This window comes from Pristis pectinata, chromosome 3 (assembly GCF_009764475.1).
Source record: "Pristis pectinata isolate sPriPec2 chromosome 3, sPriPec2.1.pri, whole genome shotgun sequence".
Classification (NCBI taxonomy): domain Eukaryota; kingdom Metazoa; phylum Chordata; class Chondrichthyes; order Rhinopristiformes; family Pristidae; genus Pristis; species Pristis pectinata.
In genome coordinates this window covers 130,052,708-130,070,456 of record NC_067407.1, presented here as the reverse complement: position 1 = coordinate 130,070,456, position 17,749 = coordinate 130,052,708, and the positions used below count along the sequence as shown (strand labels likewise).

The 17,749-nt window shown below is 42.2% G+C and overlaps 1 protein-coding gene across 2 annotated transcripts in view; it reads right to left on the bottom strand.

Moving 5' to 3' along the window:
• The window catches only part of sdccag8 (SHH signaling and ciliogenesis regulator sdccag8), a 312,707-nt gene that overhangs the window by 241,071 nt on the left and 53,887 nt on the right, over positions 1-17,749 (bottom strand). For both annotated transcript variants that reach the window (XM_052013084.1, XM_052013083.1), the window contains exons 9-10: positions 13,317-13,455; positions 5,998-6,150 (exon numbers count right to left, since the gene is read on the bottom strand). In XM_052013084.1, coding sequence (XP_051869044.1) covers positions 5,998-6,150; positions 13,317-13,455 — 292 coding nt within the window. The remainder of the gene's footprint in view (positions 1-5,997; positions 6,151-13,316; positions 13,456-17,749) is intronic.

Below are 17,749 nucleotides of genomic sequence, written 5' to 3'. Positions count from 1 at the left end.
ATAACTACCTTCCTTTTATTGGCTGCTGTTAATTAGCCAATCAACTATTACACGTGGTGGCATTTGTTAGTCTCGCGAGACCATGGATCTGCACATGGAGAGTCTTGCTTCAGTTGGTAGTGGTAGACCAGCGTCTGTTGTGACTGTAGAGGCCTACACGGGAGTGACAGTCTCGGCTGCAGCGACTGCACTTGAAGGCGCTGTCCTCCTGTGTCGCTTTGGTGCTGTTTTTCCAGCGAGTGCGCTTTTCTTCAGCAGCTAGCCTCAGCTTCTCTTCTCCTCGTTTCAGACCTCTGTGTAGTTCCAGCCTCCAGCGAGAGTGATCGCTTGCAATTTCTTTCCACCTCTCGATGTTCATGTTCAGTGACTTCATATCTATCTTGCAGACATCTTTGAAGTGAAGATGGGGCCATCCTTGCGCTCTCTTGCCGAAGGCCAACTCCCTGTACAGCAGGTCTTTCGAGATCCTCCCGTCTGGCATGCGATGTACGTGGCCCAGCCAGCGGAGACGGCGTTGTTGAAGCAAGGTGAAGAGGCTGGGTATCTGAGCGAGGGTCAGGACCTCGTTGTTGGTGACTTTGTCAGTCCACTTGATGTCCAGGATGCATCTCAGGCTACGAAGCTGGAAGGCATTAAGACGTCGCTCCTGTCTGGAGTAGAGGCTCCAGGTCTCGCTGCTATAAAGCAGCGTGCTGAGGACGGAGGCCCTGTAGACTGCAACCTTGGTGCATGTTGTCAGCTTTCTGTTCTCCCAGACTCGCTTTGCCAACCTGGCAAATGTTGAGACTGCTCGTCCGATCCATCTGTTGATCTTGGAGTCTAGGGAGAGACTATCCGTGATGGTGGAGCTAAGGTATGTGAACTCATGGACTACCTCCAACTCGTAGCTGTCGACGGTAATGGCAGGGGGGTGCTCAACACCTTGACCCAAAACGTTCGTCTTCTTCAGGATGGTCAACCTAAAATCCTGGGAGGCTCTTGAGAAGCTGTCCATGAGGCTTTGCAGTTGCTCTTCATAGTGTGTTGCCAGTGCCGTGTCGTCTGCAAACAACGTGTCCCTGATGAGTACTTCGTGAACCTTGGTTTTTGCCCTTAGCTGGGACAGACTGAACAGCCTCCCGTCCGATCTGGTGTGGAGGTAGACACCATCTGTTGACGTTTCAAAGGTGTGCTTCAGCATGACTGCGAAGATGATGCCGAACAGGGTGGGGCAAGCACACAGCCCTGCTTCACACCGCTGCGGATGTTGAAGGCCTCCGAAGAAGAGCCATCAAACTGAATGACGCCTTTCATATCTGTGTGGAATGACTGAACTATCCTGAGGAGCCTCAAGGGACAGTCAATCCTGGTGAGGATTCTGAACAGGCCATCTCTGCTCACAAGGTCGAAGGTCTTCATGAGGTCAATGAAAGCAACGTAGAGCGGTTGTCTTTGCTCTCTGCATTTCTCTCGTAGCTGTTGAAGGGAGAAGATCATGTTGATTGTAGAGTGTTCTGACCTGAAGCGACACTGAGATTCAGGATATACCCTTCTGGCGATCTTCTGCCGTCTGTTCAGGACCACACGGGCAAAAACTTTCCCGACGATGCTCAGCAAAGAGATCCCCCTGTAGTTGTTACAGTCGCTTCTGTCTCCTTTGTTCTTATATAGGGTGACAATGTTGCAGTCTCATGTCCTGTGGCACTGCTCTCGTTCCAGCACTGGCAGGGTAGTTCGTGCAGGTGGTTTAGTAGGACACCCTTTGCGCACTTGATGGCCTCTGGTGGAATGCCGTCCAATCCAGGTGCCTTCCCAGTGGGCAGGCTGTCGATGGCTTTACTCAGCTCTTTGGCAGTGCATCCAGTCCCTCTATGATAGGGAGGCATTCCACGGCGTCTAGCGCGCTGTCCAAGATGCTGTTTTCCCTGGAGTAGGGTTTAGAGTAATGCTCCGCCCATCTCTCCATCTGCTTGCCTTTGTCTTTGATGGTCTCGCCTGTTTTGGTTTTCAGTGGTACTGACTTGCTCTGGGTTGGACCGATGGCTTTCTTGATCCCCTCGTTCATTCCACGGATGTTGCCTGTGTCAAATGAATACTGGATGCTTTCGCAGAGTTGTAGCCAGTAGTCATTTGCACAGCGTCTGGCTGTTTTCTGAGCCCTGCTTCTTGCTGTCCTTAGAGCTTGCATTGTTGCCTGGGTGGGGTGGCGTTTATGCTCTAGTAGTGCAACACGCTTTGCCTTGATGACAGTGGTAACAATTTGAAAATGTGCCTCTTATAGACTCTTAGAGACTCACCTCTTTTCAAAGCTCCCGCTCCAAATCCCGACTCTGCAAGATGAAACTCATTGCTTCCAATACTCATGCTCAGTGGCCGCAACATGTACTACCTACAAAATGTATTGCACTTACTGGCCAGACTACTCCAACAGCACCTCCCAAACCAATGACTTCTACCACCAAAGAGGTCAAAGACAGATGTATGGGATCACCACCAACTGCAGGCTCCCCTTCAAATTGCACGCCATCCTGACTCTGAAATGTATTACTGGGCCTTCATCGTTGCTGAGTCTAAATCCTGGAACTTCCTCTTCAACAGCAATGTGGGAGTACCTTCACAGTGGTTCGAAGTGGTAGCTCATCACCACCTTCTCAAGAGCAATTAGGTATGGGTAATAGATGCTGGTCTTGCTTGTAATGCCAGATGACAAAAATTAATTTAAAAAGATGTATATTTAGTAATCAAGGCACCAAAGTGCATATGGGTTTGTGTGTGGATGAGGGGGAAAAAAAAATCTCTAAACCAGAGTATGTTAACATACGTTTTCTCTCAGTCACTAGGTATTGAAACATGCATTGTATTATTTTGCCATTACTTTACTGTTAAAAATTGCCTTAACATATATTGACAATTAATATCAAACAGCACAGAGTTACTAATTATTACTCTTCTTTATCTTACATAAAAATATAAGAAATGAAAGCAGGCTCAGACCCTTGAGCTTCCTCTGCATTCAGTAAGATCACAGCTTACATTTTACCTCAGCCTCACTTTGCTGTGCATCTACATATGCCCCTACATCTGCTGAAAACCCAAAAAATCTATCAATCTCTGTCTTAAATATATTTGACAATCGAGCCTCCACAGACCACTTGGCTAGAGACTTTACTGGATGAAGTTTTCTTCTCCTCACCCTGAATAGCCAATTCCTAATTTTGAGACTGTGATCCCCCAGTTCCAGACACTCCAGATAAGGGAAACATCATTCCTGCATCTATCTTGTCAAGTCCCTTAAGTATTTTGGGTATTTCAATGAGATAACCTCTCACCCTTCTACACTTAAGTGTAAAAGGTCCATTCTGCTTTATCGCTCACAGAACAAATTCCCCATCCCAGAAATAAACCTGATTAATCTTTGTTTCAACCCCTCTGTCACAAGCAGATCCTTCTTTAGGTAGGGATACACTACCTGTATGTAATACTCCAGATGAGGAGTTCCAGATTCAGCCTCTCACACTTACAGCGAGGCACCTTTACTCTATTGCAAGAGCATTTGAGCACTAAAGGCCAACATCGTATTTGCTTTCTTGATTATACGCTGCACATTAACTTTCAGTATCTTTCACACCAAGGCCCCTCTGAACACAACACCTTCCAAACTCTCAATATTTAGAAACATATTTTGTCTTCCTGCCAAAATAGATGACTCCACATTTTTTCAATTTATATTTTATCTGCCATTTCTTCACACATTTACTTAGCCTGCCTGCTCTGGAACCTTTCTGCATTCTCCTCACAAGTCACACTGCTAGCTAACTTTGTATTAACAAACCACGTAGATGCCACGGCCAAGAAAGCTCACCAGCACTTCTACTTCCCCACGAGGCTAAAGAAATTTGGCATGTCCCCTTTGACACTCACCAACTTTTATCGATACGCCCTAGAAAGCATCCTATCTGGATGCATCATGGCTTGGTATGGCAACTCCTCTGCCTGGGGCCGCAAGAAACTGCAGAGAGAGTTGTGGATACAGCCCAGCACATCATGGAAACCAGCCTCCCCTCCATGAAGTCTACACTTCTCGCTGCCTTGGTGAAGCAGCCAGCATAATCAAAGACCCCACCCACCCGGGTCATTCTCTCTTCTCCCCTCTCCCATCAGGTAGAAGATACAGGAGCCTGAGGGCACATATCACCAGGCTCAAGGACAGCTTCTATCCTGCTGTGATAAGACTATTGAACGGTTCCCTAATACGATGAGATATGGACTTTTGACCGCACAATCTACCTCGTCATGACCTTGCACCTTATTGTCTACCTGCACTGCACTTCCTTTGTAGCTGTGACACTTTACTCTGTATTCTGTTTTTACCCTATACTACCTCAATGCATTGTGTAATGAATTAATCTGTACAAACAGTATGCAAGACAAGTTTTTCACTGTACCCTTGGTACAAGTGACAATAATAAACAAATACCAACAAACCTGGACACATTAACAAGGCCGTTTCATCCAAATCATTAATAGTCTCTGAACATCTGCATCTGCAGTACCAGTACCAATTCCTGAGGAGTTTAAAATCAACTTTGGGCTCTCATCATTTTCTCCAGTACTTTAAAAAAAACCATGCTCAATTCTTTCACCTCCCCATTTTGTTCTAGAACTGTTGTTGTCCAATATTTCAGGGAAGTTTTCCTAAATCAGCCTGTTTAATTTCTCTATTTCCTTATTGACCAATACAATTTCTCCCATCTCAGAATACAAGGAACCAGATGAACTTTTGCATTTTTTTTTCTTTTCTACATAATTGTAAAAGCTTCCGAAATCTGCTTTTATGTTACTTGCTAGACTTGGTCCTCTAGTAAATTATTGAATTTTTTCCTATCCTCTGGCTTACTGCTGTTTTTGGCAACATTAAAAGCCTTTTCCTTTGATCTAGCTCTACCCTCATCTTCTCTGACTAGTAATAGCAGGGTCACTTTTCTTGTTTTGTTTTAGTGCCTTTAAATGATAGATATGTTTATACTTGAAGTAATAAATGCTATTAATAGGTCCTATCTGAGGTAATCATTTTATGTGAATTATTCTCTTTTTGGTCAATGACCCCCAATTTTGTTTAATATACTAGAGTGATTTCCTCATATTTTCTTAGTTTATCTCAATAGTATAGATGTGTAACCCCCATGGACGTAATTAGTGACAGCAAGTACACTGAAGTTCTTAGAGTGTTGTCTTATTACTACTCCTAATCCCCAACACAAGCAAGATGAGGGGTTGGATTGGTGTACATGGATGGAAAGCAGTAGTTGTTAATAGTGCCCTGAGAGTGGGCAATTATAAGAGTGGATAGAAGCAAGGGTTGGAAGAAATAAAGTGCAGTGCATTGCATTATTTTAAAACAGAGAATAGTCTTGCCAAGTATAGAGTGAGATGGTACAAAAATTGTATTAACGGAACTTTACACACATTCAAATAACCTACCTCCAACTGACCCAAATAGCTCAGGCCTCATGAATATCAGTCAAACCGAGAAGCGCAAGAACGTCAAAAGAAAAATGCCCCACAAAATTTGATAGATTTGCAAAATAATATTTATATAGTATGCACTTTCATTATTATGCTTCAAAGCTGTAGGAGTTTGCTGCGAAAGAAATGTTTATCCCTTGATACAACACCACTTTAGTTGGTTATAATATAAAATGGTGCCAATAAAATTGCTGTGGAGAAGTAAATTCCATCTCATCAGGCTTCACCCCCACCTACTGGACATAATAGAAACAGCACTTTGCAATGTTTCATATGGTTATTAATATGTGTATAATTAAATCCCACAGATCCCATTATCTCACTTTCTGATAGCCGATACAGATCAAATTAAATTTTGTTCATATTCGGCTGGACTATAACCTTTTAAAAATAAGGGTGAGGATTTCAGTGAGGTTTTCTAAAAGTAGCATAATCGTGTATCAAGGTAATTATGATTTATAAATGTAAAGTAGTAACATTTGCCTTTCATACCTTTGATGCCAACTCTTCTCTCTCTTTCCTCATTTCTTCTTGTACAGCTTTCTTGGCATTTGCAATTTTTTCTTGCTGACAAGCTAGTTCCCTTTCTAGCCCCTCTTTCTGGCGCAACAACTCGCTCTTCAGCTGCTCACAGTGGACCACAGCCTAAAGAAAAGGAAAAGCAAGCTGAGGTTTGAAGCTAAACAGAACATGACAAGCTAATAGATTATCGCATGGTACTTTGGTTTGGGAATGGAGCCAGACTGCAGATTCATGTGAGGTCCAATCTGTAAATGGTCTCAAGTTCCCACAACACTAAACAGTTAAGTTGATTTAAAATCATACTGCCATGTTTCTATGCAAAACAAAATGTGTTTGTAAAGTGAAGCCAGGTAGGTTGGCACATGCTGTTATTTCCTGTACTCCATGGAAACAACTGCACATATACCATAAAAGATAATTCTGCCTAGCGAAAGAACATTTTACTTGCAATACATGTTAGTATTTGTCAAAAAGACATTGGAGAAGTTACATTAATAAATGTTTCTTTTTCACTTGCCATATTTCATGTACAGATTAATAATGCCCATGACTAATTCTGAAATCCTAATGATTTGGTTCAACTGAAAAATTTTCAGGCATTGCAATTACTGCTATATTCTGAAAGCAGTTCAAAAATGCACAAAACCCTTTCATTTTAAGAATTGTGCAGTGAAATCATATTTATGAGAAAAAATATAATTACATAATTTAAATGTTGTACTTAAAATTGTGCTGTCTTCATACTGACAGAAGGCTTACTTCTGTGAGAAGGTAGTAGATGCAGCCTGTAATCTATAGAATTAATGTGGCATGAAACAGTTCTCTTGGCTCATCAATCTTATTCTACCCTTTTTTCTTCAGAAGGCACCTGATAGAGTCAAAGAGGGTTACAGCACAGAAACAGGCCCTTCAGGCCATCTAGTTCATGCCAGCCTGGTTTACTGTCCAGTTCCATCTACCTGCACCCAGACCATAACTCTCTCATCCGTCTTCTATCCAAACTTCTCTTAAATGGCACGGTAGTGTAGCAGTTAACGTAATGCCATTACACAGCCAGCAACCCGGGTTCAATTCCCGCCACTGTCTGTAAGGAGTTTGTATGTTCTCCCAGTGACTGCGTGGGTTTCCTCCGGGTGCTCCGGTTTCCTCCCACATTCCAAAGACGTACAGGTTAGGAAGTTGTGGGCATGCCATGTTGGAGCCAGAAGTGTGGCGACACTTGTGGGCTGCCCCCAGAACACTCTATGCAAAGATGCATTTCACTGTGTGTTTCGATGTACATGTGACTAATAAAGATCTTACCTTAAATGTTACTACTGAACCTGCATCCACCACTTCCCCTGGTAGCTCATTCCACACTCGCACCACCCTCTGAGAGAAGTTCCTCCTCAGATTGCCCTTAAATATTTCACCTTTCACCCCAAACCCATGACCTCTAGTTCTAGTCTCAACCAACCTGAGGGCAAAAAGCCTGCATGCATTCACCCTACCTATACCCCTCATAATTTTGTACAAGATCTGCCCTCATACTCCTGCACTCCAGGGAATAAAGTCCTAACCTATTCAACCTATCCCTACAAGTCCTCAAGCCCTGACAACATCCGTGTAAATTTTCTCTGCACTCTTTCAAGCTTATTGATATCTTTCCTGTAGGTAGGTGACCAGAACTGCACACAATACTCCAAATTCAGCCTCACCAACCTCTTGTACAACTTCAACATAACATCCCAACGCCTGTACTCAATACCCTGATTTATGAAGGCCAATGTGCCAAAACCTCTCCTCATGACCCTATCTACCTACGATGCCACTTTCAAGGAACTATGGATCTGTATTCCCGGGCCCCTTGTTCTACTGCACACCTCAGAGCCCTACTGTTCACTGTGTAAGTCTTACCCTGGTTTGTCTTCCCGAAGTGCAACACCTCACACTTGTCTGCATTAAATTCCATCTGCCATTTTTCAGCCTATTTTTCCTAACTGGTCAAAATCACGCTGCAAGCTTTGATAGCCTTCCTCGCTGTCCACTATGCCCCCAGTCTTGGTGTCATCTGCATATTTGCTGATCCAGTTTACCACATTATCATCTAAAATCATTAATATAGACGATAAACAACAACAGACCCAACTCCAATCCCTGAGGCACACCATTAGTCACAGGCCTCCAGTCAGAGAGACAACCATCTACTACCACTCTCTGGCTTCTCCCACTAAGCCAACGTTGAATCCAATGACTACTTCATCCTGAATGCCAAGCGACTTAACCTCTGGACCAGCTTCTCATGTGGGACTTTGTCAAAGGCCTGGCCATGTAGACAACTTCCACTGCCTTTCCTTGATCAACCTTCCTGGTAACCTCCTCGAAAAACTCTATAAGATTGGTAGACATGACCTGCCACGAACAAAGCCATGTTGACCATCCCTAATCATGCCCTGTCTATCCAAATACTTGTATATCCTGACCCTCAGTATACCTTCCAATAATTTACCCACAACTGACATCAGGTTCACCGGCCAATAATTTCCTGGCTTATTCTGAGAGTCCTTCATAAACAACGGAATAACATTAGCTACCCTCTAGTCCTCAGGAACCTCACCCATGGCTAAGGAAGTTCTAAATATCTCTGCCAGGGCCCCTGCAATTTCTGCACTAGCCTCCCACAAGGTCCGTGGGGGAACGCCTTGTCTGGCCCTGGGGATTTATCCACCCTACCTTGCCTCAAGACAGCAAGCACCTCCTCTTCCATAATCCAGATACGGTCAATGACCTCACTACTCTTTTTCTTCAGTTCTAGTAAATACTAGTTCCAGTAAATCTCTCGAGTAAATACAGACACAAAAATTTCATTTAAGGCCTTCCACATCTCTTTCGGCTCCACACTTAGATGACCACGCTGATCTTCAAGAGGACCAATTTTGTCCCTTGCTATCCTTTTGCTCTTAATATAGCTATAGAAACCTTGGGATTCTCTTTCACCTTGTCTGCCAGAGCAACCTTATGTCCTCTTTTTTCCCTCCTGATTTCTCTCTTAAGTGTTCTCTTGCATTTCTTATACTCCTCAAGTGCCTCATTTGATCCTAACTGCCTATACCTGATATGCACCACTTTCTTTTTCTTTACCAGAGCCTCAATATCCCTTGATAACCAAGGTTCTGTAAACCTGTTAGCATTGCCTTTTATTCTAACAGGAACATACAGATGCTGTACTCTCAATATTTCACTTTTGAAGGCCTCCCACTTACCAAGCATCTCTTTGCCAGAAAACAGCTTATCCCAATGCACGCCTGCCACAGATCCCTTCTGATGCCATCAAAACTAGCCTTCCTCCAGTTTAGAATCTTAACCCTAGGACCAGTCCCATCCTTCTCCATAATTATCTTGAAACTAATGGAATTGATCACCAGATCCAAAGTGTTCCCCTAAACTTACTTCTGTCACCTTCCCTGTCTCATTCCTTAACAGGAGAGCCAATATCATTCTCTCTAGTTGGGACCTCTACATATTGATTAAGGAAACTTTCCTGAACACATTTGAGAAATTCTATCCCATCCTGTTCTTTTACAGTATGGGAGCCCCAGTCAATACTGTATGTGGAAAGTCAAAATCACCTACAATCACAACTTGATATTTCCTACAACTGTTGGCCATCTGTCTACAAATTTGCTCCTCTAAATTCCGCGGACTATTGGGACTATATTATCTCTAATATAGTCCCATTAACATGATCATCCCTTTTTTATTCCTCAGTTCCACCCAAATTGCCTCGGTAGTCAAGCCCTCTGGTATGTCCTCTCTGATCTATTTTCACTCCTCTCAAATCTTTGAGCATTTGACCAAGTTTATTGAAAAATAATAATACTAAATGGTCTGAAGGAACCAAGAGCTGCTAACAGAATATTTGAAAGTGCAAATAGTTTAAGCCATAAAATATATACATTTTTTTACGAGCTAAAAGCTCAAAGCAAAGTCTCATGCATGTACTCCTTAAAAATCAGATTCTAAATTGTCAAACACATTATTGTTCATGCAAGACATTTAACAGAACCTGCATGAACACAAATGGTTAAGACATTCAGAGGCATTAGTACAAATCATGTCATGGATGCCAAAGAATTTAAATTTGATGAATTAAGTAAATCTGGAATAAGTCAGTAAAAGTAATGGTGGCAGAGTTTAAAAGAAGATCCATCTCACTCACTGATGTTCTTTAAGGGACAAAATCTTCTTATTTCTTATTCTAAAGATTTGGGTGTCTGATCAATTCATAGTTGTTCTCTAAAGTGATCCAGCAAAACCACTGCAGAAGTCAAGAATTAAACCATACAGACCACCCGGCACGACCAAAGCACTGGTTGCAACAAAGACACAAGCAGCTCATTTATTCCTGTAAAAGTTTAACACGTCCTTCCTGTGTCTCACAGATGTATAGTGATTAGAATACAGAAATATGCCCTTCAGCCCAACATCGAGTACCTACCCACACTAATCTCATTTATCAGCACTTGGTCCATAGCCTTCTATACCATGGTGATTCAAGCACTCATGCAATGGGTGGTGGTGGCAAATTCCAAACATCCTCTGGGTGAAAAAACTTTTCCTCAGATCCCCTCTAAACCTCTCACCTCTTCATTCTAAACTTATTCCCTCTGATTTTAGTCACCCTTGTTATGAAGTAAAGATTCCTGCTATCTACCCTATCTGTGCACCTCATAATTTAGTACACCTCTATCAGATTCCCCATCAGCCTCCTCCGTTTCAAGGAAAACAAACCCAACCCATCCAGTCTCACCTCATAACTGAAATGCTCCAGCCCAGGCAACATTCTGGTGAATCTCCTCTGCACCACTTCAGTGCAATCATGTCCTTCCTAAGGTGTGATGACCAGAATGGTACCAAGTACTCCCGCTGTGGCCCAACTAAAATTGTATCATTACCTGGACACACAAGAGACTGCAGATGCTGGAATCTGGCACGACACAAAGTTCCTCCAGCGCTTTGTGTGTTGTATCATTACCTTCCTGTTCTTATATTCTATGCCCTGGCTAATGAAGGCAAGTATCATATATGCCTTTTTTTTAAATCACCTTATCTCTCTGTGCAGCCATCCTCAGGGATCTTTGGTTACCAAGGTCCCTCTGTTCTTCAGAAGATCCCCAAGGCCCCACCATTCATTGTGTATGTTCTATGCTTGCTATAACTCCCAGGCTGCATAACCTTGCACATCAGGATTAAATTTCATCTGCCATTGCTTTGCTCATTTTACCAACTGATCAGTATCATTCTGTAGCCTAAGACTATCTTCCTCACAATCAACAACTACCTACTTTTGTGTCATCTGCAAACTTACTAGTTTTTGTACCTCCCGCCCAATGGTAGCTGCAAAAAGATGGCATATCCAAATTGTTACTGTATATAAGAAACAGCAAGGGTCCTAGCACTGCTTTACAGGTTCCCGATCACAAAACCAACTCTCCATCATCTTCCTCTGCCTCTTAGTACCAATCCAATTTGGAGGCAATTGGACAACTTGGTTTACATCCTGTGAGTTCTAACCTTTTGGACCAGTCTCCCATGTGGGACGATGTCAAAGGCCACACTGAAGTCCATGTAGACTGCATCAACTGCACTGCACTCGGTGCTTTTTCTTACCTCCTTGAAAAATTCAAAGTTGGTCAGACAAGATCTCTGTTACAAAATCATGCTGACCATCTTTGATTAATCACCATCTTTCTGAGTGCAGATTAATCCTGTCCCTCAGAATTTTTTTTCCAATAACTTCCCTATCACTGACGTTACAATCACAGACCTATACCAGCAGGGGAACACCACCAGGTATACCCAAACATAGGGCTAGCAGGGCTGCTGCCTCATAGCTCCAGTGACCCGGATTAATTTCTGACCTCCAGTGGAGTTTGCATGCTTTCCCTATGACTATGTGGGTTTCCTCTGTGTGTCCGGTTTCATCCCACATCCCAAAGACGTGTGAAATGGTAGGTTAATTGGCCAATGTAAACTGTTCCTACTGTGTAGATGAGGGGTAGAATCTGGGGGTGTTGATTAGTGTAGGGTTGGTGTAGATGGGTGCATGATGTACTTGATAGGCTGACAGGCCTGTTTCTATGCTGTGTGACTCTCTAACTGAAAAGCAACAAGCTGCAAATGATGGATATCAGAAATAAAAACAGAAAGTGATGCAGTAGATCCAGCAGTATATGTGATTTTTCATCAGAACTAGTTGTGTTGGGGAGTGACTTGCAGGATTTAAACCCAGCAATGAAGGAACAGAGGTATATTTCCAAATCAGGATGAAGTGCAACTTGGAACAAACTCACAGATCGTGGCGAAACAAGAGACTGCAGATGCTGGAATTTGCAGTAATAAACAATCTGCTGGAAGAACTAGCGGGTCGAGCAGGGTTTCAACCCAGAATATCAACAATCCCTTTCCCTCCACAGATGCTGCTCGACCCACTGAGTTCCTCCAGCAGATTGTTTATTGCCACAGATGCTGGTGTTCCCTCGTGCCTACTGCCCTTGCCTTCCTTGGTCATTGATTTGGAAGGTGATCCCAGGATGGCCTGGACTAGTAATTTTGTAGACAGTTCACAATGCAACAACTGTGCACTAATGGCAGAGGGAATAAATGTTTAGGGTAAGTGGATAGCTTATCAATAGTGCAGCAGTTCAAGAAAACAGACCAGCTTCACTTCCTCCAGGACAATTAGGAACAAATAATAAATGTTTGCATTGCCAGAAACATGAACATCTGGTGAATGAATAATAAGAAAATAATTTGCACACAGCAAGGTCCTATAAATCGCACTGAAAGAATGACCAGATCATCTGTTCCTAGGTGACACTGGTCAGATCGGAGATTGAGGCTCTCTATGAATGTGTTCTCTTTTATTTTCCTTGACTGTCCAATGGACCAGATTACATATGACAATGAGTGTTGTGCACTGATTTGCTATCTGCAGATCTACATTGAGGGATCAATCATTATATAAACATGAAGATCACTTGTGTCAAGTGGCTCCAATAGACTGCAGTCTTTTTTTTAAAAGAAAACATTTCCGCACTTGGTGATTTCAAAACTGATCGCCGTTTACAAGTTTCAATGGAAGCAGTTTGTTAGCTAACACCATTTCCTTTTAGGTATTTAAACACTAAAAGACATGTTTAGGGGAAAGGTCTATGTTTTTTTGTTATCTGCAGGAAGTCCAAGCCTCTATCCCTCGCAGAGGAGGAGGACAGTGCACTAATTGGGTCATGCCCGTTTTGATTTATTACCTGTATTTTCTCCAAATTAGCTTCTTCTGCTATCTCTGTAGATTGTTTCACCTGCTGATATGCAGAATTTTCCCTGGCCTGCATTTCAGTAAGATTGCTTCTCATATTTGACAGCATACTCATCAGTTCATCTCTTTCGCTATACAAAAGAAAATGAAAATAAATCAATAATTAGAGTATAATTTGCATCAAAGATTTACTGTAAAAGTCAAAGGACAAAAAATGTTTTCTGCTTGGTTAGGAGACAAATACTTTTTTGCACATACAATAGAGCAGGAATAAGTGTTTCTGGAAATAAGGGTAGACCATGCTTCCATTTGACAAACTGATATTGGAATATGGGAAGTTAGGTGGTTTCAGGCTCATTTAATAGAATTTTCACAGGCCCACTGTATTCCATGTAAAAACTAGATTTCCAGAAATCCTTCAATAAGTTCCAGTGTGAAAAGCTTCTAAGTAAGCTAATGGATATTTTAGGTAAGATTTAAGTGCTTCCAAAAATTCGGCTGAAACAGGAAGCAGCAACAAATCGCTGGTCTGGATTGTCCCAGCAGGACAAGGCAAAAGTGTGACTCAGATTCGGGACTCATGGATAACCCCAGAAGTCATTTAATTTAATGGCCAAGCTGCTTTGGACTTCCACTAACTCTATTGTAAACTCTCCAATGAATGAGCAGGATTTTGCTGAGATTTCCCAATGGCTGTGTTGAGGTATCTGTTCTCTGATTCTGTGCCTCATTAGAAGGGTCCTGCCAAACTCATTTGAATGGGGAAGAAAGGTAAGAATGTTTTTTTTTTATTGAATGCTTTAACTATTATAGTATCTCTTGGATAGATTTATTATTTTTAGAACCTTGGCAGACAGTAAAAATGGTGGCAGGGCTTCACCAAAGACCTTCAGGAGAGTTGGTTGGCAGGGCTGCCCATATCACTCTATTATGTCATTTGAAGCTTTGCTATCAATCAAGGCCTTGTCACTTGGCTCCGGGACCCTCTGCACATACAAGATTGACCTTCCCAAATTTGGCGAAGTTTGGGGGAATGGGGAAGGCAGTTGACAAGAGCAGGTAGTGGACCCCACACTGGAAAACCTGAGCCATTAAATAGGGATCTAGAAAGTGAAATGCCACAGGGACTGATTTGGAACCACTTCTACTGATTGGCATTTAGAAAAAATGGATTTGAAAAGACATTAATAACCAGAAGGCTCACCAGTTCAAAGGAATTGATTGTGGACTTCAGAAAGGAGAAGTCAGGAGGACACACACCAGTCCTCATTGAGGGGTCAGCAGTGGAAAGGGTGAGCAGCTTCGTTCCTGGGCAACATTTTGGAGGATCTATCCTGGGCCCAAAATATTGATGCAATCATGAAGGCAGCAATGCCAGTGGGTCTACTTCATTAGGAGTTTGAGGAGATTCAAACTTCCCTTGAGGAAGTTCAAGGGAGATATCAGAGGAAGGTTTTTTTTTACCAGAGAAGTGGTTGGGGCATGGAATGTGCTGCCTGGGGCAGTGAGGGAGGCAGGTACACTGGTCAAATTCAAGAGATTACTAGATAAGCATATGGAGGAATTTAAAATAGAGGGATATGTGGGAGGAAGGGGTTAGATAGTCTTAGGCGAGGTTTAAAGGTCGGCACAACATTGTGGGCCAAAGGGCATGTTTGTACTGTACTGTTCTATGTTCTATGTCACCAAAGACTTTTACAAATTTATATAGATGCACAGTGGAGAGCATTCTGATTTGTTGCATTACAGCCTGGTATGGAGTCTCCAATGCACAGTATTGCAAGAGGCTGCAGAGGGTTGTAGGTTCAGCAGGCTCCATTACAGGCACAACCCTCCCCACCATCAAGGACATCTTCAAGAGGTGGTGCCTCAAGGCAGCAGAATCCATCACTAAGGAGCCTCACCATCAGGACATGCCCTCTTCTTGTTACTACCATTGGGCAGGAGGTACAGGAGCCTAAAGACCCATACTCAACTATTCAGGAACAGCTTCTTCCCCTCTGCCATCAGATTTCTGAACAGTCCGTGAACCCTCCACCTCGTTATTCCTTTTTTTTAAAAAATATACACTATTTATTTTGTAATTTATAGTAATTTTATATCTTTGCACTGTACTGCTGCTGCAAAACAACAAATTTCACAGCAAACAAGTCAGTGATGATGAATGGGATTCTGATTATGCTTTGTTCCAGGATATATTTGTACTGATTATCTTTCCCACCAGGGGGAGCTGTACAAAGATGGGCTGCTTCATTCTTAAATGTAAACTGTTACACAGAATTACGGAATGATTACTACGTTGGAAGGAAGCCATTCAGCCCACACAGGCTGTATGCATGAGCAATCCAGCTAGTCCCACTTCCTGTTTTTCTCCCCACAGTCCTTCAAATCTTTTCCTTTCGAATACTTTTCCAGTTCCCTTATTAATTGAATCTGCCTCCACTACTCCTGCTGGTTGTGCAGATTTTAACCAATTGCAGTCCAAGAGTCACTTCATTTCGTCATTTAGCCAATCATCCGTGCCATCTGGTTCTTGATGCTTCCATCAATGGAAACAGTTTTTCTCTATGTACTTTTTGTAGATCATTCTTGATGTTAAATGTTCTGATTTTCTCTCAATTAACTATTGAGAGAATAGTTAATTGAGAGAAAATCAGAGCATTTAAAATCAAGAATGGAGAGAATAGAGAGAAAATAGAGAACAGAATACCTTAGAGTGGTCATATCCTTTTGCATTACTACTCTAAACCATATCATACCATTTCCCAAAATTGATACCTGCCCCACTTGGCTTGGAACCAAGTCCAGCTAAGCCACCTTCCTTGTGCCTGAAATGTACCAGTCAAGCAAATTATCCAAACACACTTTAGAAATTCCTACTCCTCTTTGCTCCTCATATTATTACCATCACAGTCTACAACATGATAGTTAAAGTGTTTCATTGTCACCGTTCTATGACTTTTGCTTCAGAGGTTAAGGAGGTTCAGCTTGTCACTGAACACTAACAAACTTCTACAGATGTACTGTTGAAAGTATCCTGATTGGTTGTATCATGGTCTGGTACAGCAATTCGAATGCACAGAATGCAAGAAGCTGCACAAAGTAGTGGACTCTGCCCAATACATCGCGGGCACATCCCTGCTCAACATTGGTAGTATCTACAGGAGGCGCTGACTCAAGGCAGTCATATCTATCATCAAAGATCCCCACCATCTGGGCTATGCTATCTTTTCGCAGCTATCATCATCGACTTCAACCATTCAATTCTTAAATTAACCAGCAAAACCCTAATCTCTATGGTTTAGCAACACTATGACTACTTAGAACTAAAATAGACTGGTTTTTTTGTTCTAATTATATTCTTTTTGTAACAGTTGTGTATAATGTTTTTCTTGTGAATGCTGCTTATATGATGCAATGTGCCTGTGATGCTGCTGCAAGTAAATTTTTCATTGTACCTTGCATACATGTACTTGTGCAGATGATAATAACTTTGACTTTTTTTTGCATATTCTGTTATTTCCCTGCAAATGACCTCCTCTATGCCCCACTAGATGGCACCCTAGAGCACACTCCCAGTAACAGAATAGATTCTCAATTGTTTCTTATTTCCAGCCAAATAAATTGTCCTTGACTGCTCCAGGACATCTTCACATTAGGACAGCAAAATTCTCCTTAATCAATACAGCCACCATCCACCAATGCCCTGTGCCTTTTTGTCCTTTCCCATCTTTCCTGAGCACTTATATTCAGGAATATTTAGTACGCAATAGTGCGGTCTGGCAAGTTAAGATAAGCTCCTTAGACATAGGATATCTACTGCCAATCAAAATGGAAATGCAGCCAACTGAACTACTGATCTTCATATTTCATTGATGAGCCTAAATATTAATATCCACAGTTCCCTTAAATCAATCCGAGATGAGAAACATGCTTTTTCCACACCAGGCGCCCTGTCACTGCATCAGGTGCTTCTTGAACAGATATAGCACAGGCAAGATGCCGGACATTAAAGTCATGCCCTTTGTGGTTTAAGAATGCACATTAATCACAGCCTTACCTTACCATCCCTACTGCAGCAGGGATTTTCAACAGCAACTGAGAATGGTAATTACCAATTTAGCTCTGATTACAGAAGTATGCGAGGATAATTTTACACTGGAGTAACCAGATATTGGTCTAGAACAATTATTCACATCTTCTCTTGTGAACACAAACTAATAATACAACAGACTTTTTAAAAAATAATATGCATGTGGCTGATCAAAAACTCCAATGTGATTTAGGTAACATGGTAGGCCAGATTGCACAGGCCATATCCCCATGGAATTTTGATTTGTTTATTTACCCAAAACATTGGAGTTTAGAATTTTTGCCATGAAAACTAACTGAAAAACATTTATTATGTTTTAGAAGAAAACTTCT